Source organism: Carlito syrichta, unplaced genomic scaffold (assembly GCF_000164805.1).
Source record: "Carlito syrichta isolate Samal-C Ts95f unplaced genomic scaffold, Tarsius_syrichta-2.0.1 Scaffold145531, whole genome shotgun sequence".
Classification (NCBI taxonomy): Eukaryota; Metazoa; Chordata; class Mammalia; order Primates; family Tarsiidae; genus Carlito; species Carlito syrichta.
The window spans coordinates 6,255-28,860 of record NW_007089627.1 but is presented as its reverse complement, the minus strand read 5'-3'; the positions used below and the strand labels follow the sequence as shown (position 1 = coordinate 28,860).

The following is a 22,606-nucleotide window of genomic DNA, read 5'->3' as shown; positions in this document are numbered from 1 at the left end:
GAGACCCTGCCTGTTAAAAAAAGAAAAAAACATGTTTTTAAATCATGGTAGCATTAAGACACATCTTCACATGGAGGAGCCCAAATTACCCACAGATTCGTCCATGCCAACAGTTTCTCACCTAAAAATAGCACATATTTTTATGTAGCTGCTAATTTGGCGCCACTGTGTGGCAGTAGTGGAAGCCTCGCTTATAATTCACTGTCTTCAAAGCTTTGAAATGATGTTCAATGTGGCAGGTAACTTCAAGGGAAAACAATCTGCCCTTTCCAGGGCCTGGATTGTCTTTTTCTGACTTGCCTGATGCCGGAAACTGTGTGCTTCTTCTCTAGGTGAACCGTCCTATTGGCAGGGTACAGATATTCACTGCAGACTTGTCCGAAATTCCACGCTGCAACTGCAAAGCCACGGATGAGAACCCCTGTGGGATAGACTCTGAGTGCATCAACCGCATGCTGCTCTATGAGTGCCACCCCACGGTGTGTCCTGCTGGCGGGCGCTGCCAGAACCAGTGCTTCTCTAAGCGCCAGTACCCAGAGGTGGAGATCTTCCGCACGTTACAGAGGGGCTGGGGCCTGCGGACGAAAACAGATATTAAAAAGGTGAGGAAAACTGAGTGACCAGATTTCCTTTTTCAGTTGTTTGATACAATTAATTTTTCTTAGTGAATGTGAGAAAAGTTATCATATAGAAAAATAACATAGTTGGGGATTAAGCTTAGTATTGTGTCTTGCAGGATCCTTTCACAAGTTGTTTTGTCTTGTCTGAGACAACGTCTTCCTCTGTTCACCAAGCTGGAGTACAGTGTATCACTGTCAAGGCTCACTGCAGCCTCAGTCTCCTGGGCTCAGGGCAGTCCTTCCACCTCAGCCTCCTATGTAACTGGGACTGCAGGCATGCGCCACCACACTGGGATTAATTTTTATAGTTTTTGTAGAAATGGGGTCTTGCTTTTGGTTACGCTAGACTCAAATTCCTGAGTTTCCAAGCATTCCTCCAGCCCTGTCTCCAAAAGTACTGGGATTGCAGGCATGAGCCACTGTGCCAGGTGTCCTTCTACTGTTAGAGGCTTGAGAATGGATGGTCTCCTTGAGGTCTGATGTCCTTTCTGGTTGTGTTCACTGTGTGGGAGGATGGAGGTCAAAGAGGGAACTCCACAGAGATGCTGTGACTTTATTTGCTTTTTCGTGAAAATCCTAGAACCAGTAATTAAGAGAGTGTGAGGACAGTGAGCACATCATACAGAGGTGGTGATTACCTATAAATAAAAGTTTTTTTTACCGGGGCAAAATCGGGTCTGAGTTCATGAAACACGAAGGAGAAGAGGGTTAGGCCTTACTGAACAAAAATACAGTAACATCTTCTATTTGAAACTTGGCAGGCTCTGTAAGCTGTTTCTCATAAATAATATTTTACTCTCTTTATGTAAAGTAAATCTTATTTGGCATTTTAATAAAAATAAGCCTTTCTCTGGTTTTACTTCCTGAAGAATATTACTGAAATTTTTTTCTAGGAAAGGTAGTACAAATGGGTTGGTCTGTTTAGTTGTTTGCCACGTTGTTATATATCTGCCTGTGTGCCAGGCATTTCATGAGGGATGCAATAATAAATAAAAGAGACATAATCCATGCTTTCGTCAAGTTTACATCCTTTGTTTAAGTGGGAGTTTGCCTCTGTCATCCAGGCTAGAGTGCAGTGACACGCACATAGCTACTACAGCCTTGAACTGCTGGACTCAGGCAATCCTTCTGCCTCAGCCTTCCAAGTAGCTGGAACTATAGGCACTTACCACCATGCCTGGCTAATTTTTTGATTTATTATAGAGATGAAGTCTCACCAAGTTGCCCAAGCTGGTCTCAAATCTTGGGCTCAAGCAATCCTCTTACCTCTACCTCCCACAGTGATGGGATTGCAGGTGTGAGTCACCACACCCAAGAAATCTACACCTTAAGTGGGAAGGACATTCAACAGGTGGATGCCCATGTGGGCATCACCCAATGTGGAAGTAGACAGGGCTCTGGAGCCATGTGGCCGAGGACCTGAAACTAGCTTGGCTCTAAGGATATTTTACGTTGGTACTCGGAAGATGAGTAGCAGTTGGATCAGGAAGAGTAAGCATTAAATCATTGGAGAAGGGGTCAACATGTGTGGCAGCTAGTGTGATTGCTAGTAGCACCGCAGATGGGGAAGTTAGTGGTGGGACTTGCAGAGTGGCAGAACAGGGCAAGCTCTCAGAAAGATGAGCATAGTTTAGGGAGACTGGTCTCTATATCCCTATTATAAGGAAGCTTTTGGGTTACTTACTAGCCTTCCTTTCTGGAGGGTCTGTTGTGTCCAGTGTACCCTAATCTTTCTGGGATGAGCTGGGAGTGGCAAGGTGGCTAACATTATCAATTGGTTGTGGCATCATAGAATGATCGTATGCAGATAAAATCACATGCTTTCGCTTTGGGAGGCTGTGGTGAGTGGATTGCCTGAGCCCGCGGGTTCGAGACCCACCTGGGAACATGGCGAGACCTCGTCTCTACAATACACCAAAAACTAGCCCGGCGTGGTAGCGCGCACCTGTAGTTCCAGCTACTTGGAAGGCTGAGGCGGAAGGTTTGCTGGACCCCAGCAGGTCGAGGCTACAGTGGCCGGGAGCGGCCACTGAACTCCAATCTGGGCGACAGAGTGAGACTCCAACTCAAAAACAAAATAAGGTATACATTTGAATGCCAGTGTGCTTTTTGCCATTCAGCCAGTAGCTGTTTCTTGTTCTAGGGTGAATTTGTGAATGAGTATGTGGGTGAGCTCATAGATGAAGAAGAATGCAGAGCTCGGATCCGTCATGCCCAGGAACACGATATCACCAATTTCTATATGCTCACCCTAGATAAAGTAAGTAATGGAGAACAAATGCTGTTTCCATTGTCGAGAGATTGTGGGATTTATGCTGTCACAACCATAGTATTTGTTGGCATCTCCTGCTTTGCCCAAAGCAAGGACTTTTTCAGTCCATGGGCATTGCTTGTTCAGAGTTCTAAGGTAGGTAATATTCCTCATTTTGGCTGTAGCCATGTCCAAAAGCAATAACACTGTTTTTAGCATTTTCTTCCTAGAAGATTAAAATGTTGAAGCCTGAAAAGTAAATAATCATTCTTGTAACCTTCGATTTTATAAATTGAGAAGCTGATTTGTTGGTATTTAATTATTGCATTGAGACAGTCATGTAAATTGATTGTAGAACTCAGTATAAGAACTTAAGTCACCTTTCCAATTTTAGGAATTTTCTCATGTGTTTCATTTCAATAACGCCTGGAGTTGTACTTGGAACTTATTCCTAGTTTGAGTGTCCCAGTGTGTTATTTTCTGTGTATCTGCACTTGAATATTAGGTTCCACTCACATTTTTTTCATCCTCTAGCTTTTATGACAACCCCAGAACCCTTTCCCAGTATGTACCTTTGGAAACATTTGTCAAGTTGTGCGTTTATAATCTGTGAGATCCTCACCTTCAGATATTCTGTCCTTGGTCTGGGATGGAGACCCTGCATCAGTATTTAAACCTCCTTGGGTGATTTCTAATGTGCATTTGGATTGGAAACTACCTCATGAGAGGATGGCACATGCTGCTGCCTCCAAAGCAGTGGGCAGCTTACATCAGCATCACCTGGCAGTCTCGTCATAACACAGATTGCGGCACTGTACCGAGTCTCTGTTTTGTTGTATCTGAAGCACAGCCCAGGAGTTTTTATTTTTGACAACTTGCCAGGTGGTGATGGAGCTGCTGGCCCAGGGATTACACTTTGAGATCCACTGCTCTGGGGGATTGAACTTTACAAAGAGGAACTCCAGCTTAGTAGAGAGAAAAGTCTGATTTTAATCAATAGCAAGAGGTCTCAGGATGTCTGATGAGCAGCTTCTCTTGGAATTCTAGGACCGGATCATTGATGCTGGCCCCAAAGGAAACTATGCTCGATTCATGAACCATTGCTGCCAGCCCAACTGTGAGACCCAGAAGTGGTCGGTGAATGGAGACACCCGCGTTGGCCTTTTTGCCCTGAGTGACATCAAAGCAGGTGAGACTCATTTCGGGATTCTGGAGCTAAGACCTGAATTTCAGGCTTTATCACCTAAAAATCCCAAGTATCCTGTACTTCAAAATGAACACTTCAAATTCCCGAGGATACATGAAGACCTTCCAGGTGGTCTTTCGGCATGGATTTTGGAACGGGGATAATAAAGTAGGTGTGGCATAAAAATGTATGACTTTAACCTTTTTGTTTGTTTGTTTGTTTTTGAGTTGAGTTCTTTCTCTGTCACCCAGTCTGGAGTGCGGTAGTGCAAGCACAGCTCACTGCAGCCTCGACCTCTCAGGCTCAGGCAATCCTTCCACCTCAGCCTCCCGAGTTGTTAGGACTACAGGCACATGCCACCACTACTGACTGATTTTTAAATTTTGTTCTAGAGACACGGTCTCGCTGTGTTGCCTAGTTTGGTTTAAACTCATGGGCTCAAGCAGTCCTCCCACCTCAGACTCCCAAAGTGCTGAGATTACAGGCATGAGCTATCACGCCTGGCCAATTTTAGCCATTTTTGTGTTTATAGTTCTCTATCATTAAGTTCATTTACATTGTTGTGCAGCCGTCACCACCATCCATCTCCAGAATACTTTGCACCTCCCCTGCTGAAACTATACCCGTTAAACACTAACTCCATTTTCCCCCTTCCCCACAGCCCCTGGACGCCATCATTCTACTTTCTGTCTCTGAATTAGACTTCCATACACACCTCATGTAAATGATCATATAATATGTGGCCTTGTGTGACTGGCTCATTTCTCCAAGCAGAATATCTTCCCAGACCATTAGGTTTTATGTGAACGCCCCACTAATTGGTTTGCTTTTTTATTGCCACCAGGTCTTACTGTGTTGCCTAGGCTGGTCTCGAACTCCTGGTGTTAAGTGATCTTCCTGCCTTGGCTTCCCAAAGTGCTGGGATTACAAACATGAGCCACTGTGCCCAGCCTATTTTTTTTAAAAAGAAAGAAACAACTTAACACCGTGGTGTGCACCTTTAGTCCCACCTTCTCAAGAGGTTGAGGCAGAAGATTTCTTTAGCTTGTAAGTTCTGGGCTGCAGTAAGCTATGATAACACCATTACACTCCAGCCTGGGTGACAGAGTAAGACCCTGTCTCTAAAATATATGCTTTCCACGAGTCTTGTTTGTTTGTTTGAGTTGAAGTCTCACTCTGTCACCCAGGCTGGAGTGCAGTGGCACACTCATGGCCACCTCAGCATTGACCTGCTGGGCTCCAGAGATCCTTCCACCTCAGCCTTCTAAGTCGCTGGAACTACAGGTGCACACTACCACGCCCAGTTAATTTTTGATTTATTGTAGAGACGAGGTCTCACCAAGTTTCCTTGGCTGGTCTTGAACCTGCGGGCCCAGGCAATCTACCTGCGTCAGCCTCCCAAAGTGCTGGGATGACAGGGTCAGCCACCAAGCCCGGCCTTCTCCAAAAGTCTTACAGACTTTTTTAGAGTTTTAAAAATTCTGCGAGTTCAGATTTTAAAACTTGAGCCACTCATTCTTTTCTCTTGTTTTTCATTTGATTCGCCTGAAGTATTAAATCATCACTATCCACTACCCTCCCCTTGACCACAAGATTGATTTTTTTTTTTTCTTTTTTTGAGTTGGAGTCTCACCCTGTCTCTCACGGCCACCGCAGCCTCAACCTCCTGGGTTCAGGCAATCCTTATACCTCAGTCTTCCAAGTAACTGGAACTACAGGCAGATGCCACAATGCCTAGCTAATGTTTTGATATATTGTAAAGATGAGGTCTCGCCAAGTCACCCAGGCCAGTCCTGAACCTGTGAATTCAAGCAGTCCTATCACCTCAGCCTCCGAAACTGTTGGGATTATAGTCGTGAGCCACCGTGCCCAGCCGAGACTGATTTTTTAAATGCTGATTTGTTTCACATTTTTTAACTGAATGACTTCAGAATAAATTGTTTTGACTTCTGCTTTGTAATAGGAATAATTTAGTAAATGTTGTCAGATACAGACATTTTTCTAAGCATATTGTCTCATTTAATCCTTGCAAAATTGTAATAAGGTAGGTCCTGTACACCTATGTTTCTTGGGTTCTTCAATCTGACACCGCTTGTTCTTTCCATCCTTTTTTATCTCTATGTGGCCCAGGGTTGCAGGGCTTTCTCTATATTGATTACTCAGTCACATGACTAAGTTTATCTCCTGACCACTGCCAGTGCCCTGCTTTCTTACTCAGATCCTTTGGTCCCCATCCATGGGAATGGCTACCTCTACCATGTGTAGCCACAAATTTATTTTCTCCTGTGTTCACTCAGCTTTGGTAGCTTGGTGTTGAAATTCAGACCTTGTTCCTGTCCTCTCTTTTCTTCCAGTTTGCATGGTTGGCATCGAAAATGAGATGGAGTATGCTGAGTGCCAGACTGAACAGAGGCCTGGGCAGCTAGAGGCAGATTGTCACCCAGCTTCTTAGCCTTTTCACATATCTGTCACTTATTGTCTCCCATGTGTGCCATCTCACTTCTTGTTTATCTCACTCATTTTCCTATCCCCAGTAACTGGGGATTATCTGGGATTGTTGCACATTCGGCTCTTTTCTGAAATGATACCCAGTGTTCCTTTATGAGTACTGATACCGTCTGAGTTGTTTTAGCTCATTATGTGATTATGCTAACAGGATGTGTTCAGGAAGCACCACCTTACGCCAGGTATCTTGCTGCCTTAGATTTGTGGATGTGGTGGAGTTGCCTTATATGTACATAAAGCCCACAAAAATCTGGTTGTGTGTTTAGAAATTTTTCTGCAGAAAAAAACCAGTGTGTGTAGAATCACCCAGCCTTCAGTCGAGTCAGTTCGAGGAGGCGTTAGTGGGAGATACAGCCCCACTCTTCGCTCGGCCTCTGCAAGCTTTTTGCCGAGGGAAGAATGATTCTGCTAACCCTGCAACATGCGCCCTCGTCATAAGCCAGCTGCTTTGTGTGTTGCTCAAATGAATAAAGAAATAATGATCTGTTTCCAGCATTAGATGAAAAGCCATGTATAGTAGTCTCACTGATGAAAGGTATGTCAGCTGGGCACAGTGGCTCACGCCTGTCATCCCAGCATTTTGGGAGGCCAAGGCGAGAGGATTGCCTGAGTTCAGGGGTTTGAGACCAGCCTGAGCAATGTGCAATAAATCAAAAAAAGTAGCCAGGCATGGGGGTGTGTCCCTGAAGTCCCATCTGTTTGAAAGATTGAAACGAGTCGTCTGAGCCCAGCAGGTCAAGGCTGTGGTAGCCGTGAGCATGCCAGTGCACTCCAGCTTGGACCCCCTACTCAAGAAAAAAAAAATAGGCATGTCAGTCTGTAATAAGAGGTCTTCCAAAACTTGACAATTTTATATATGAATGGTTGGCACTTTATAAATTAGCTATAAGCCATTATCCCAACCCAGAAGCAACCTCCTTATGTGCTTACATAAAATTCTTGTATGTTAGGCCTTCCCTAAGGGGCTTTGACTTATGAGCTTTGAGTTTGAATGTTTCTGTGTTTTATTTGCTCTCCTAATTTTGATGAAACAGATTTTTGACAGAAAGGGAACAGTTTGCATCGTAGGCTATTCACCTCTTTAAAGTTTACAAATTATTGCTGTGGGCATTGTGTCAGTCTCTCGTTAAGCTTCTGTGCCGGTTACTTCTCTGTTTTACAAATGGACTGTTTGGGGTTCACATCACCCATCTGAACTGTGGCATACCTGAGCTGTGCAGCCAGTCTGTGATGTAGAACTTTGTATTGTCCCTCTGTCCTGGGCTGCCTCTCATCCGAGGGCTGCCAGATACTGTGTGCCCACCTGGGTGGAAACCAACAGGTTTGCTTCATTCTTGTGCTCCCAGTTCCTGGCACATTGATATATAATGAATTGCTTTTTGTTTGTTTGTGCTAAGGAGTTAATATATTTTGTATCTGAATTAGTAGAAAACAAAGGAAAAACAACCTGAGGTAAATGATACCTCAGAGTTTATCTTAAATATTACTTGTTAAGCAATTTAACTTTTTCTGTTTAGTGTATCAACTGATGAATAACATTATAGGACTAGGATGTATTAAGTTCACACATCCTTTTTTAAAAAGTTATTATTATTGTTCAAGTCAGAGTCTCACTCTGTCACCCAGGCTAGATGGAGTGCAATGGCACACTCAAGGCCACCGCAACCTCAGCCTGTTGGGCTCAGGCGACCCTTCCACTTCAGACTTCCAAGTAGCTGGAACTGTAGGCGCACAGCACCACACCTGGCTAATTTTTTTATTTATTGTAGAGACGAGCTCCCACCAAGTTGCCCAGGCTGCTCTCGAACCCATGGGCTCAGACAGTCCTCTTATCTCCACTTCCCAAAGTGCTGGTATTACAGGCGTGAGCCACCATGCAAGGCTAAAAATTCTCTTTTTAAAAATTAATTGGCTGGGCTCTGTGGCTCAATTGGTTGGTGCTGGGGTGGCCGTGGGTGTGCCACTGCCCTCTAGCCTGGGCGACGGATTGAGACTGTGACTCAAAAGTATATATATAAAATATAAAGTCTGTGCAGGTCTATTTTCACTGTATCTTCGTTCTCAAGCAGAGATCTTGTTTTCTTGTGTGCCTTGGTGATAGATCGAGACTCAAAAAAATAAATTAATCTGTTCTCTTGGGAGTTGGAATCTTGTGTAATACAGAAGTAATGTTATTAAGCCATATTTGTTAATATTTCACGTTCTCATGCAGGCACTGAACTTACCTTCAACTACAACTTAGAATGCCTTGGGAATGGAAAGACTGTTTGCAAATGTGGAGCCTCAAACTGCAGCGGCTTCTTGGGTGTAAGGCCAAAGGTACCACCCTTCCAGACGTTTTCATTGGGAATAGTGGTATGGTCCTCCCTTCCTAGCAGTGTTAGGACTAAGTCTTCATTTTAAGAAAAGAGTTCTTTGAAATAACAACATTGAATAGGTGTCTGTTGGACTACTGGCTTAATTTTCTAAGCATTCTGATAATACATTTGCCAAAGAGAGGATCTTTGGGTATTGTCAAAGTGTTTTTGAGCAACCTGACTTTGATTAGTGATGCTTTTAAAAAAGGTTGCTTTCCCACCTCATTGGTGTCACCTGATTTCATGTCTCCTGAGAAGCTATTGAGATTCTTGGTATCTCTGTGTCTCCCTCGCCATTTCTTTCTGAAGATGCTGAAGAATCTGCGGTTTAAGTTAAGATTCTTAGTGTAGCACCATAGGGGAAGTAAGGCTCTTTATTCTCACCATTGTAACGAAGAGTAAACATTGCTGTGTCTCGTTTTTTTATGTGCACTTTAATTGAATTACAGTTCTGTAACTGTTAAGAATTATTTACAAGTCTTTTTGCTACTTAAATATTATTTAAAAGTTTTCTTGCAGTTATATAGTCTTAATCATTTTGATTGATTTTATATGGATGGACATGATGATAGGTAAACATCTGGATGCTTCAAGGTTTCTGTCATAGGTAACAGCACAGTGAAAATGGAAGTTTAATTTTGATGCAGAGTAGTCACACAGTGATTTCTGTTGGGTATTTCCCATTATGCATTTTGATTACGAATTCAACTGAAAATGTAAATTAGCATAGAAACCAATTTTTAAAAGTAAATCATTTTGAGCAATAACATGAAAATGAAGAATACTCATTAACTATTCTTTTATCTCATTAAAAAAGGAAAATCATGTTACATTGAGGTTTGTTTTGCTTTTGCTTAGTTAGTTGGTGTAGTTACTAATACCTTAAGATACCTGTTCACTTGTTTACTATAAATTGAAAGCCCATAGTTAGCACTGTTAGGTACCTTGGGTATGTCAGTTCCTACATCTTTGAGCTCTGTGTAGGGCAGCATTTCACATGTGAATCAGCAAGAGAAATGCCAGAGCAGAAGTTTAGAAATCACTGTAGGCTGTTGCTTTGCTAGACTCTTGTGTGGCCATGTGCTCTTTGAGCTATAGCTGTCGCCATGCTCCCTGCCTTTGGCACCCTCCCTCACCTTAGGAGGTGAATTTCTCTCTCTCTCTCTCTCTCTCTCTCTTATTTACTTTTAAATAAATTATATTTTCTAATCTTAAAAAAAAAATCACTGTAGTCTGTTAATAAATATTGGCATGTCAGAATAGGAGGGACCTTCACTAAGCCTTATGGATTAGTCCTGGGTGTTTTTAGGCTGAAGTGGACATGATTAAATCCAAAGGGTCAGGTGACCTAATGTGGGCTGCAGGGAGCACAGAGAGGAGACCTGCAGGCTGAACCAGGACCTGTCATGGGATGTTGGTCATTAACCTAAGATGACTTAAAGATGCACATAGCCTTGTTGAGGGCAAGGACGGTGAATGATTTTTTTTGTGTCTTCATAACATATGACTCGTAGCAAGTGTTCGGCAAAGGTCTGCTGAATAAACAAGAAGTGTGCAGGTGTACACACACTTCCAATGAAATCTTTAACCTTTAAATTAGACAAACATAAAAATAAAACCTGAAAATGGTGCCATTTAACATGAGTCTTATCTGTTAAGAAAGGCACAGCCGGGCTCGGTGGCTCAGCCTATAATCCCGCGCCTTTGGGAGGCTGAGGTGAGTGGATTGCCTGAGCCCACGGGTTCGAGACCCGCCTGGGCAGCGAGACCTCATCTCTACAATAAATCAAACAAAAAAAATCAACTGGGCGTGGTACCGCACACCTGTAATTCCGGCTACTAGGAAGGCTGACCTGCCAGAGCCCAGCAGGTCGAGGCTGCAGTGGCCGGGAGCGGCCACTGCACTCCAGTCTGGGTGACAGAGTGAGACTCCAACTCAAAAAAAAAAAAAAAGAAAAGAAAGGCACATAAGGCCTTTTCTGTTTCATTGCGGTGGCAGGAGTAATTAGTACAAAATGCTGATTAATGCTACCATATATTGGCTATCTGTGATTGCCAGGTGTCTTGTCAGATGTGTTTTCTCTTATGTTCATGACAGCCGATGGGGACTGTCTTTTCCAGAGAAGACACTGAGTCTCAGGATACTTGGCCCGATCAAGGGTAGTGCTCATGTGTGACAGAACACTGATTGCTCCCTATCTGACCTTCAGAATCAGCCCATTGCCACAGAAGAAAAGTCAAAGAAATTCAAGAAGAAGCAACAGGGGAAGCGCAGGACCCAGGGTGAAATCACAAAGGAGCGAGAGGATGAGTGTTTCAGCTGCGGGGACGCTGGCCAGCTCGTCTCCTGCAAGAAGCCAGGCTGCCCAAAAGTTTACCACGCGGACTGTCTCAATCTCACCAAGCGACCCGCAGGTTAGTGCCAGAATCCATTTCCTCTTGTTCTCTGCCTAGTCTTACGCCATCTGGGAGAAAGTGCCGTTGGTCTTCCCACACATGGTGTTGAGGGGTGTGGTCTGTGTTCTTATTCTGGAAGTGAATGACAGCAGGGGCTTAGAATCCTTGGCTGTACAGAAAGGGACAGAAATGCACCTGCTGTGGGTCAAGTACTTACATTAACATCATTTCTTCCTCCCAGCAACCCATGTAGGTCCCTTTTCTCCTGTAACGTGCATGAGGAAGCGGGGAGTCAGGATTGGTGAGATGGCTTTTCACAAGACCATGGAAGAGCTGGACTGACAGACAGGTTTTCTGACTCCAGGGCCACGAAATCATGTTGCTTATCCAGAGAAAGATTGAGGACCGGGCACTGTGGCTCATGCCTGTAATCCCAGCGGAGATGAGAGGATTGCCTGAGCCACGGGTTTGAGATTAGCCTGGGCAACATGGCAAGACCTCGTCTCTACAATAAATCAAAAAAAAAAAAAAAAAATTAGCTGGGCGTGGTGGCGCACGTCTGTAGTTCCAGCTACTTGGAAGGCTGAGGTGGAAGGATTGCCTGAGACCAGCAGGTCAAGGCTGCGGTGGCCGTGAGCATACCAGTGTACTCCAGCCTGGGCGACAGAGTGAGAATCCGACTTGAAAAAAACAAAAGAAAGATTGAGACCATAGCACCTTTGGGTCATCCCAGCCAGTGAGATGGCTTGTCCCCCTTGAAACCACTCCCTCAGCCTAGTGGGTTCTTCTTCCTCGCAGAGGAGACTTCTTTTCCAAAGGAGCTTAACACATGAGAAGGCTGCTCGGGTGAATGGTGCCTAGGAGATGTGTGACTGAAGAGGCTCATAACCTTTGTGAGGTGATTTGGGGTTAGAGGATTTTTAGGGACCTGGATATGCCATCTGTTTTATAGTCAGAGTGAGGAGATTATACAGTGCACCTTACATTGCTAGTGGCCTGCTTCCAACATTTGCAGAAGGTGAAGAACTTTGGGGTAGGAGGTAAAGGAGTTTCTCCTTAAATTGGCTTTCCTTCAGTGTGTGTTGGCCAGAGTAACGAAATCAAAGAAACTGAGGTAGGATGAGGGCAAGCCCATTACATGGACTTCTTCATGCCAGGAAGTGGAAGTTTTTCAGAATCAACTGCTCAGGGCCGTCGCTGGCGCACACTGCAATGGAACTGATCTTGCAGGCTGCTGGGAGTGAGAGCTAGCGTAGTACATTGGGGGTGGAGATCCTGTCCGTGGTCAAACTTGAGTTTCACAATATAGGGACTGTGGTTGGCTTTGGGTCTTTTCCACTGATGCTGTGTGGATAGCCCAGTAATGATTTGGGCTGGTTTCAGGCTATACAGTTGAGCAAAGGTAAATCTCCATTTTTTGCAATTGTGTCTCTCTTTTTTATTCCTATCAATAACTAAATAAGCAGGAATCTAAATAGCTGCAGGTTGAATACTTCAAAGCTGCACAGGACAAATGGAGTTTGTCAAACTATGAAAGTAGTATCTGAACATTTCCTCTAAGAAGATCTTTGGGTGGTTTTATTTTCCCTTACTGGAAATAGTCATAGAAGTTAGGATTTAGCTAGGCATGGTGGCTCACGCCTGTAATCCCAACACTTTGTGAGGTGGAGACAAGAGAATTGCCTGAGTTCACGGGTTTGAGACCACCCTAGGCAGCTTGACAGAGAGTTTTTGTCTACAGTAAATAAAAAAATTAGCCGGGCATGGTGGCACGTGCCTGTGGGTCCAGCTACTTGGAAGACTGAAGCAGAAAGAGCACCTGAGTCCAGCCAGTGGAGGCTGTGGTGGCCATGAGCATGTCACTGCACTCAAGCCCAGGCGACAGAGTAAGACTGCACCTCAAAAAAAAAGAAGTCAGGATTTACTCTTGCTTGTATATTTAGTTGATACTAGCTGCTGCTTGATATTTTGCTGTTATTTTATGCATTCTGTGCATAGGAGGAAGCTGGCATTCTGGGGCAGGAGGTGACAGGTGAGTGGCATGAGATCTATGAAGGAGGGCAGTGTGAAGGAAGGTCTGCATTCATGCCTGCAGATGGCCCCAGAGCTGTGGCCCAACTCACTTGACCTCTTATTTCCTAAGATTTTGTTTCATTCCTGTTTGCAGGGAAATGGGAGTGTCCTTGGCATCAGTGTGACATCTGTGGGAAGGAAGCAGCCTCCTTCTGTGAGATGTGCCCCAGCTCCTTTTGCAAGCAACATCGAGAAGGGATGCTTTTTATTTCTAAGCTGGATGGGCGCTTGTCTTGCACTGAGCATGACCCCTGTGGGCCCAACCCTCTGGAACCGGGGGAGATCCGTGAGTACGTGCCTCCCCCCGTCCCACGGCCTCCAGGGCAAAACACTCACCTGGCAGAGCCGTCACCAGGCCTGGCTGCTCAGGGGCCCAGGATGTCTGATAAGCCACCTGCTGATACCAACCAGATGCTGTCATTCTCCAAACAAGCTCTGGCAGGGACTTGTCAGAGGCCACTGCTACCTGAAAGACCTCTCGAGAGAACTGACTTCAGGCCCCAGCCTTTAGAAATGGTCAGAGACCTTGCTGGGTCAGGGACCAAACCCCAATCCTTGGTATCCAGCCAGAGGCCGCTGGACAGGCCACCTGCAGTGGCAGGACCAAGACCCCAGCTATCTGACAAACCTTCTCCAGTGACCAACCCAAGCTCCTCACCGTCAGTCAGGTCCCAACCACTGGAAAGACCTCTGGGGACAGCTGACCCAAGGCTGGATAAATCCATAGGTGCTGCCAGCCCAAGGCCCCAGTCACTGGAGAAATCCCCAGTCCCCACTGGCCTGAGACTTCCGCCGACAGACAGACTGCTCATTACCAGCTGTTCCAAACCCCAGACTCCTGACAGGCCCCCAGAGAAATCCCATGCTTCTTTGTCCCAGAGACTCCCACCTCCTGAAAAAGTACTCTCCGCTGTGGTCCAGACCCTGGTAGCTAAAGAAAAAGCACTGAGGCCCGTGGATCAGAACACTCAGTCCAAAAACAGAGCTGCTTTGGTGATGGATCTCATCGACCTCACTCCTCGCCAGAAGGAACGGGCAGCCTCTCCTCACGAGTCCACATCACAGGCTGACGAGAAGATGCCGGTGCTGGAGCCGACCTCTTGGCCTGCCAGCAAAGGGCTGGGGTCTATGCCGCGAGCTATTGAGAGAGGCAGCACGTCAGACCTTCTTCTCCAGCCACCCGGGAAGGCGGTCGCCCCTTCAGAGCACCCTTGGCAAGCTGTGAAGTCACTCACCCAGGCCAGACTTCTTTCCCAGCCTCCTGCCAAGGCTTTCTCATTTGAGCCAGCACCCCAGGCCTCGGGAAGGGCTCCTGCAGGGGCTGAGCAGGCCCCAGGGCCACTGGGCCAAGCCCCAGGCCTGGCGAAGCAGGTGAAGCAGATGGTCGGGGGCCAACAGCTCCCTGGACTTGCTGCCAGGGGTGGGCCGTCGTTTAGGTCTCTTGGGAAGGTCCCAGCCTCCCTCCCCACTGAAGAGAAGAAGTTGGCAGCCGCAGAGCAGAGGCCCTGGGCCCTGGGAAAAGCCTCACCACGGGCAGGGCTCTGGCCTGTGATGGCTGGACAGACACTGGCACAGTCTTGCTGGTCAGCCGGGAGCACGCAGACATTGGCACAGACTTGCTGGTCTCTTGGAAGAGGGCAAGACCCCAAACCAGAGCAAAACACACTTCCAGCTCTTAACCAGGCTCCTTCCAGTCACAAGTGTGCAGAGTCAGAACGGAAGTAACACCAGTAAATGTCACGTGGACAGCAAGCTACCCCAGGGTACCATTTGGGGAGGGGAAATCTTTTTTCTTTCTTTTTCCCCCTTAAAAACAGACCTGCCCCAACACTTTCCCACTGTTACTCTTTCCTTACATCCCAACACTCAGAACTCTTGTGACATTAGCCAGTGGGGGCTTGTGGTTGTGTGAACCATATGTGGAAATCCCAGTGGGCCCCAGCGAAGGAGACAGACAGACTTGAGTCTCTTTCTCCCAACTTTTACACATGGTCAACGTGAAATAAAAAGTCCACTCTGGAGTCAAGCATGGAATTCAATTCCGCTGGTCAGGTTGGAAGGTGTAGGGGCTCTCCCAGCGATCTGCCCGGTCCACGGAGCCCCATCGAGGGTGTGTGATGAACCCTCGGGAGGAACTGATGTTCGTCGAATTGGTGGCGACTTCTGAGCATTCACGTGTTCTGGGCTGGGTGCTAGTCACTATGGGAGATAACAGAGATCAATACAGTCTGACCTGCCTGCCTGGGTTCCAAGGTTGTTTACAAGAACCTTTGACCAGGAGTAACAGGAAGTTCTGAGGGGCCCTGGGGCTTTCGGCTCATTCTGAAATGTCCTTTGTCACACCAGAAGTGGTGGTGTTGCTGAAGTGTCCCCAGTCGGGGCGTGCACAGGTGCATGTGCATGCACGCACGCACGCTCGCTCGCTTGCTTGCTCGCACAGGTCTGCAGCCAAAGGGTGCTGCGTCCAGGCTGCCCGAGGCTGTCGGCTGCGGCGGCTGCTGCCGCTTCTGTCCGGGCTGTGCCGTGTCGGAAGATCTGCCTTGGAGGAGCAGGTGGTTAAGGGGAGCAGGGCTCCACAAAAGCGGAGCTTTCCAGCAGCGGAAGAAGATGATTGGCAAGCTTACCTTTCTTTTCTACCTATTTTCCTCCTTTTACATGAACCCCATCCCCATTCCCCAGACACTCAGGTGCTTTCAGATCCAGTCTTGGGCAGTGGACATAGGGAATCTCTGGCAAGCTCTGAGCTGGCCACACCAGTTTTGGGAAGAGTACCAGATGCGGATGGGAAGTTACTTTTCCCTAGTCCTTGGCCCTCCTTACTGTGGGAGGGAGTCCCCTTCGCCTCCCTGAGAAGTGCTGTGCTCTCTGCTAAGGGCACCTGCCTGCTGACCTGGCTCAGAGGCAAGCCAGAAGCCTTCCCCTAAGACTGGCAAGACACGGTGTTTAGTGCGCTGTCCAGGCTGAGAGGTGACTCCTCATAACTGCTGATTATCTGTTACTGCTGCCCTGAGCTGGGACCGAGGGCTGGGAAATCTGTCGGTGCTACCCTGCCCTGCCACCCGCCCAGCTCACAGACTGCCAACAGGAAGTGCTGCTTGATTCGTTCCCTCCTCCTCGCCCCTCCTCCTTTGTCTGCAGACCACCGTGTTACCTCTCCGCTTTGCCAACCTAGCCAGCAGCTTTAGCCAACAGGCCGTCCCCGGCCCTCGTGTCTCCTGCCGGTCTGTCCTGGGTGTGGCCTTTACACCTTCAACAGGACTCTGGATTTGGTCCCAATTTCCTCCTCGCAAGTTCCTGTTGAGGTTACTCCCATCACTTCCAAGGAGGGAACAGTAGTGGTTTTAGAAGCATTTGCGCTTTATATAAAGACTAAAAATAGAATCTGCTTTTATTTCCCAAAGTCTGTCTCTGAGGTTGAGACACTTGAACTCAGGCAGAGGGACGAGGCTGGGCAGCGCTATCCCGAGTTGAGGGGCCTCTCCCTGCGTTTCACCGAGACCTCGGAATCGCCTCTGAATTCCCCCTGCCTAGTTCTCCCCTCTAGTCCCCTCTCCCCACGTCACCAGAGAGGAAACGCTCTTTGTTCAAAAGGAAGAGAAGGCGTAAAGCATCTTATTTTCTTTTAAAAGAATTTTAAACCATGAAAAAGATATTTTTAAAGAAATTCACCAGAACGTTAAAGTTCGTTATATTAAGTATTTATCATGTGTGAGAATAATAAATATATAACTGCAGCTAGTAGGTCCCATCCCCTGATCCCTTAGGTCGTATGAATAGGGTTTGCCTGGTGCCAGTCCTGTGCCCTTTTCTCTCCTGTCATCCATAGTCGTGACCAGAAAAAGATATCTGCACTGCACTGTCGGAATTTCCTTGACTATGTTGTGTGTTCAATTACCGTAGCTCTTTGTTTCATGAAATAAACTGTGAATTTGGGGGTGGGGGGCGTGCAGGCTCTGTAAAAAATTTTAATTGGAGAAGTCTGATCCTGAAGTAGCTTCTCCAAGTAGGCTTTGGTAGATAATTGATTTGACAGTGGCCTAGATTCGTCTCGCAGAACAGGAGGGAACTAGGGAGAGGGAGCCGGGACTGGCCGCTTCGTGGTTTGTTTTGGTTCTTTCCATTGTCCGCCATTCACTGGAGGCTTCGATTCAGACCTGCCTGGGAAACAGCTGCTGAGCCGTATTTGGTTTTGGGGGGCAGTTCTTTATCTTAAAGGACAGACAGCCAGGCTTCCACCCAGGGCTACTGAACCTAAAAATCTGAGCTGCTGGACCCCATGGCAGCATCTGGTATTGGTTCGCCAAAATCATGAATGCAGTCGCCACCCAATCAGAAGCAGACTTGGATAACAGTGGGAAGGGAGACTGTCAGTGAAGGTCAAGGGCAAGACGTTGTCAGCCCCGGGGGTGCTTCTGCTGAAGCCTGTATTGGGACCCATTTTCCAAAGGGGTGTATGTTGCAGTTAAAAGGACATCTGTCTTAGAACCCTCTGGTCCTTGGGCAGGATGGTGTCTGGGTGTTGGGTCAGTGCTTGCGAGTGGAGATCTCAAGAAAGTCTGCCCCTGAGCTGGCTCCCCAGGACGCCTCTCCAGGGGAACCAAAGGCTGGCATGCTCCCTGGGTAGCTAGAAGCCCAGTACCTCTGCTAGCCTCGTTAAGTCAGGAAAAAACCGGGAGCTGTTGAAATTTGCGTTCAAAGCCTCCTTTGCTTCTGCTGGAGCCAGCCTGGTCCAGTGGTGAAACAGCACTGCTGCAAAAGCATCTGCCATTTTAAACATCTGCTTTCCCCTAAAACAGAGTCGAATATGACTTAAGTCACTGTGTTGGTCTTCTGAACCAAATCCGCATCTTCGGCATTGATGGAAACTATTGTTTTACTCTTCACCCCCTCCACCCCGCACTACGGTCAGGGCATAAGGCGTAAGGCGTCCTAGCCATCTCGGCCTAGGCTCAGCCCCGTCAGCTCACTGATTGGACTCCCAGGTTGCGGTCCTAGCGTCGCTTCGTGGGAGCAGAATGTCAGGAAGTCTCGGCCTGGCAGCTTCCCCCGTGGAGAATGATCAGGAGAACATGGAGCTCGGGTGGGCTTTACCCTGAGCTCCCATAAAGCGGGTTTTCTCCTAAGGCTTGTCTTGTGGATGTTGTCACCCTCTTGGGGTTTGTCAGTCAGGAGGTCAGAGGGACCCAGTGTCCTAGCCTCTGAGATCATGGCAGGAAAAAAGCTGCCTCCAGCTTCTTCCCTGCTGAGTCCCGTGTAAGCGGTTCCTTGTGTAGACATTCCAGATCCCTTAGAGCTGGCAGCTGCTGCGGGAGCCTTTACAGCCCATGGCCAGCTAGCTCTCAGCTGAGCTTCCGAGGGCCAGTGCCGCAGGGCCAGAGGTTGCTGTAGTGTAAATTGAAATAAGAATAGATTGCTGTTTTGTACACACACAAAAATGTAATGATGGTGCTAATTTCATGGTGTAAATAAGCACTGCCAAGGCTTGAGGAACTGGCAGTTTAAGAAATCTGGTTTCCTGTTTTGGAGGAAGAGATTTTATGGAGAAAGGTTTCTTAGAGGCTCTGTTGGAGGTGCAGAGAGGGTAGAGCCTCAGTGAAGCCTGCACCCAGCTAGGGGCTGGCCCAGCTCAGGCCAGAGGCGGAAGAGGACCCGTATGCAGATAAAGGTGGCCATTTGCAATTCCCAGGGCTGGGGTCACCTTGGCCATAACCTCCGTCCACGCTGCCTGGGCCAGGCTGATAGAGAGCTCTCTGGTCCTTTCTGCCCCCCTCTACCTCTTACGCTTTCGTGGAAGCACCTCTGTTGCGTGTGAAGATTGAGGGTACTATTTCTAAGGATGTGGAAAGAATTTATTTTAATTAGAAGCCCGCAGCCTCGGAAAAAGCGTTTCCTACCAACATGAGCAAAAGTAGCACATGCCGAGCTCTGTGGTCCCTTCTGTAGAGCTGCTCTCCGTTGATTTTAAAACATGAGGCTGTCGAGGGGCTTCAAGTGTGAGACCCTGAAGTTAAGCAAAGCTTTGCGGGCAGGTGAGCACAGCGAGGAGCGGTTCTGGTGCTGGCGACGCCGGGTTTGGGCAGGGCAGGGCAGGGGGGGCGTTCCCCAGCTCCGAGGGGGTGCTGCCTGTGCGGTGTCGGTGAGTGTGCAGAGGTGCACGTGCAGCACAGGGGCCCACGGCAGAGCAGCTTCTTAGGTCTCGGCAAAGAAGCCTGCTGGCGAAAGAGATCGAGCTTTATATTTTCAAGAAGGGGGTGGGCGGGGGCCGCCAAGACCCATTGTTGTTTTTTGCCCCCCAGCCCCGTAGATCGTCAGCTGTAAGAGAAACTCCTAGTGAAAGAGGGGAGCCCTGTGCTAGGAGTCCCCCTAAACATGTACTGTAATTCTTTGTATATAGAAAAAAATTACTGTAAAGTAAAGTTTAACTTTACTCATATGGCCCTTGCCCTGTGTTTTGTTTTCTTGTCTGTGGGGAGATGAGCCCGAAGGGAGGGTGGACTGGCTGGGGCTCGGAGAGAAGCCAGCCCCAGAGAGAACACAGTCCCCCAGGGGCTGCACCGGGAACAGTGGCCCTAAGCCCAACGAGGCGGCATGGGCTGCCTGAGTATCTCTCCTGTTGGGAGTGTGGTGTACGTCTCTGCCCCTCCACAGGAAGCCGCCCCCACTCACGAAGGGCAGGTATTCTGAGAAATGGAGTTTTAACAAGATAAGTGGAGCCAGAGCACTTAAGCGTGTGAGTCTGACCGTGTTGGCCGAGTTTTCAATGCTGCAGGGGGGTGCTGCAAAGGTGGTCGGGAGGGCAGAGGCGGAGGGTGAGCAGGGAGGCAAGACCCCGGCTGGAGTCACACATCCGTGCCAGAAGGGGCAACAGCGCATTTCCATCTGGCAGAACAGGGAGCCTCAGCCCTGTCAACAGCAACACCTGATCCTTCATTTGGACCTTCAAGGCCCAGTACTTTGGGGACTCTTGGGAGCCTGTCTGCCCTGCTGACCTGGTCCTGACCTTCCTGCCCTTTCAGCAAGCACCCCACAGCAGGGTGGGGAAAGCATGTAGTACTAAAGGGTCTTTTCACTCAGCGTCTTCACACTTATTGGGGCCAGGTCATCGTCACCTCATTTTGCAGAGGAGACACTCGCGCTAGGGTTGAAGTCCCTCATCTGAGTCAGTAGGTGAATTGGTCTGAATGTGGATCCATGAGACCTTTGTCTTGCATAACTGGAGACTCCTCCCATTAAAGCTGCAGGATGTCACTGGGAAGCCCAGGGCCTGACTCCCAAGTCTGACTGACTCGGACCCAGACATGAGAGGCAGCAGAGCCAGCCACACCAGCCTGTGGCGGTGGCGGTGTCTGACCCTTGGCTCTCTGGGCACAGCTTTGGTGCTGCTCTTGGCCCCCAGAAGGAATTGTGAGCTTTGTGCTGCCTCAGCCCCAGCATCCCCCTGAAGAACAGGAAAAAGCCCTTCGTTTCCCCAGCAGGTCAGTTCTAACCCTGGGAGATGTCCTGCTTCCTAAGGAGAGTCAGAGATGAAGGAGCCTTAATATGAGAAGCGAGGCCAGCCAGGTGGCCCCAGAAAGAACCAGGTGTCTTGACACCCAGTCCACACAGCAGGGAGAGGGGCTGAGTGTGATTCACAGTGCCTTGATTTTATTTACAGATCAGAAGCCACTTAAATAATCTGCAGACAGAAGTGCTGTCCAGGGCAGAAACCCGGAGTCCAAATCGGCCCTTTTCCTTCCTCATGGCCACAGTCAGCCCAATGCTGCCTCCGTTGCATGGCCAGCACAGGCAGGTGCCCCCTCTGCAGCCACGGAGACCTGGGGTAGCTCAGACATCTGACCACCCAAGCCCAGCCGCTCTGGGGAATTCCCTTGATTGCCCCAGGCCAGGTGACTCAGTGATGACAACAGCTGTAGAAGTAGGGGTTTGCCTTCTGGCCCAGGTCCACGCCCTTGTCCTCTGTCAAAGAGAAAGGTGGCAGCTCAGCATCATTCTGTTGGGAGCAGGTAACTTGCAAAGGGCCTGGGGTAAGTGCTGTAGCCCAAAGGAAGAAGCACGCACCTGTCATCACCTGGAAGGCAGCCACGCTGACGTAATCCTCGGCCACTTTCTGGAAGAGCTCGTCTGGCAGGAAAAATGATGATCAGGGAGGGCCCACCGCCGGCAGCCCGGGGATCTCGGAGCCCAGCCCTCTGGGCTCCGTTCTGCTTCCTCTGGTGCCCCTGCCTGTCCCTGCCGGGAGGCCCCAAGACGGCACTCACCCACACACTGGCCTGTCTTGCTGGATGTTTCAAAGAGCTGAGCTTTGATATCTGTAAAGAGAAGTGACTACAGCCTCACATCTGAGAACTAGGTAAACGCAAAGGGGAGGTCTAGCAATTCGGGGAGTCTCCTGGAGCCCCCCTGGGGCGCCTTGCCCCAGCAGCCCCGGCTCCTGGGACCCGCCCACGCAGCCACAACCCTGCCCCCCGCCCCCGGGGGCCGAGAAGCAGCTACTGTCTGCGTAGTCCTGGACGTCGTGGAAGTCCACGCGTCGCCGCCGCCGGTCCTCCTCCAGCAGGTCGCTCTTGGTGCCACACAGGTAGATCTGACAGCCCTGGGGCAGAAGTCAAGGCGGGTCGCCTCCACAGACCGACAGGTCGCCTCCACAGACCTCGGTCTCCGGGCGGCGGGTGCCTACCTCCTCCAGGCTGCGTAGCTCCTTCACCCAGAACTTGGCTCGCTCAAAGCTGCTGCTGTCGGTGAGGTCTTGGCGGGGCATGCGGGAGACAACCGAGAGGGGGGAGCCGTCCTCCGGGCCAGCGCGGCACCCACCCCTTCCGCTTGAGAGCAACCCAGAAGCCCCCTTACCGTAGCAGACGATAGCCGCCTTGGCCCCCCGATAGTACATCCTGCTCAAGGCCTCATAGCGCTCAGAGCCTGCTGTGTCCTAAAGGGCAGGGGAGGCTCAGCCCTGGCCTGAGTCAAACTAAGGCCACGTCCTCCAGCCCCCCATTTTCCAGATGAGGAAGCTGGGGTCTAGAGAAGAGAAGTGGCTTCTGTGAGGCCACGAGCCAGCCCGCGAGTGACAGACCGGGAACGAGTTTCCGGCGTCGGATGCCCAGAAGACTTACCCAAATACCCAGCGTCACTGTCCGGTCCCCGACGGACATCACCTTGGCCACGAAGGCGGCCCCGATGGTCTGCAAGGGGGGAAGCGCTCGGAACGGCCGGCCGGGCG

General features: G+C 48.9%; 2 protein-coding genes across 3 annotated transcripts in view; one reads left to right on the top strand and one right to left on the bottom strand.

Annotated features, from left to right (window-relative positions):
* NSD1 (nuclear receptor binding SET domain protein 1) overlaps nt 1-19,822 on the top strand; it is a 136,857-nt gene extending 117,035 nt beyond the window's left edge. Inside the window, exons 17-22 of one of the 2 annotated variants that reach the window (XM_008050430.2) lie at nt 333-602; nt 2,764-2,880; nt 3,919-4,060; nt 8,775-8,881; nt 11,130-11,334; nt 13,484-19,822. In XM_008050430.2, the coding sequence (XP_008048621.1) occupies nt 333-602; nt 2,764-2,880; nt 3,919-4,060; nt 8,775-8,881; nt 11,130-11,334; nt 13,484-15,114 (2,472 nt within the window). In that variant the 3' untranslated portion in view covers nt 15,115-19,822. The remainder of the gene's footprint in view (nt 1-332; nt 603-2,763; nt 2,881-3,918; nt 4,061-8,774; nt 8,882-11,129; nt 11,335-13,483) is intronic. The other variant, XR_503746.2, reaches the window with a different exon arrangement.
* A 1,189-nt stretch (nt 19,823-21,011) lies between these two features.
* Nucleotides 21,012-22,606, bottom strand: part of RAB24 (RAB24, member RAS oncogene family) — a 2,810-nt gene continuing 1,215 nt past the window's right edge. Inside the window, exons 2-8 of the mRNA XM_008050429.2 lie at nt 22,500-22,585; nt 22,237-22,315; nt 22,067-22,134; nt 21,883-21,982; nt 21,648-21,698; nt 21,448-21,510; nt 21,012-21,345 (exon numbers count right to left, since the gene is read on the bottom strand). Coding sequence (XP_008048620.2) covers nt 21,281-21,345; nt 21,448-21,510; nt 21,648-21,698; nt 21,883-21,982; nt 22,067-22,134; nt 22,237-22,315; nt 22,500-22,585 — 512 coding nt within the window. The 3' untranslated portion in view covers nt 21,012-21,280. The remainder of the gene's footprint in view (nt 21,346-21,447; nt 21,511-21,647; nt 21,699-21,882; nt 21,983-22,066; nt 22,135-22,236; nt 22,316-22,499; nt 22,586-22,606) is intronic.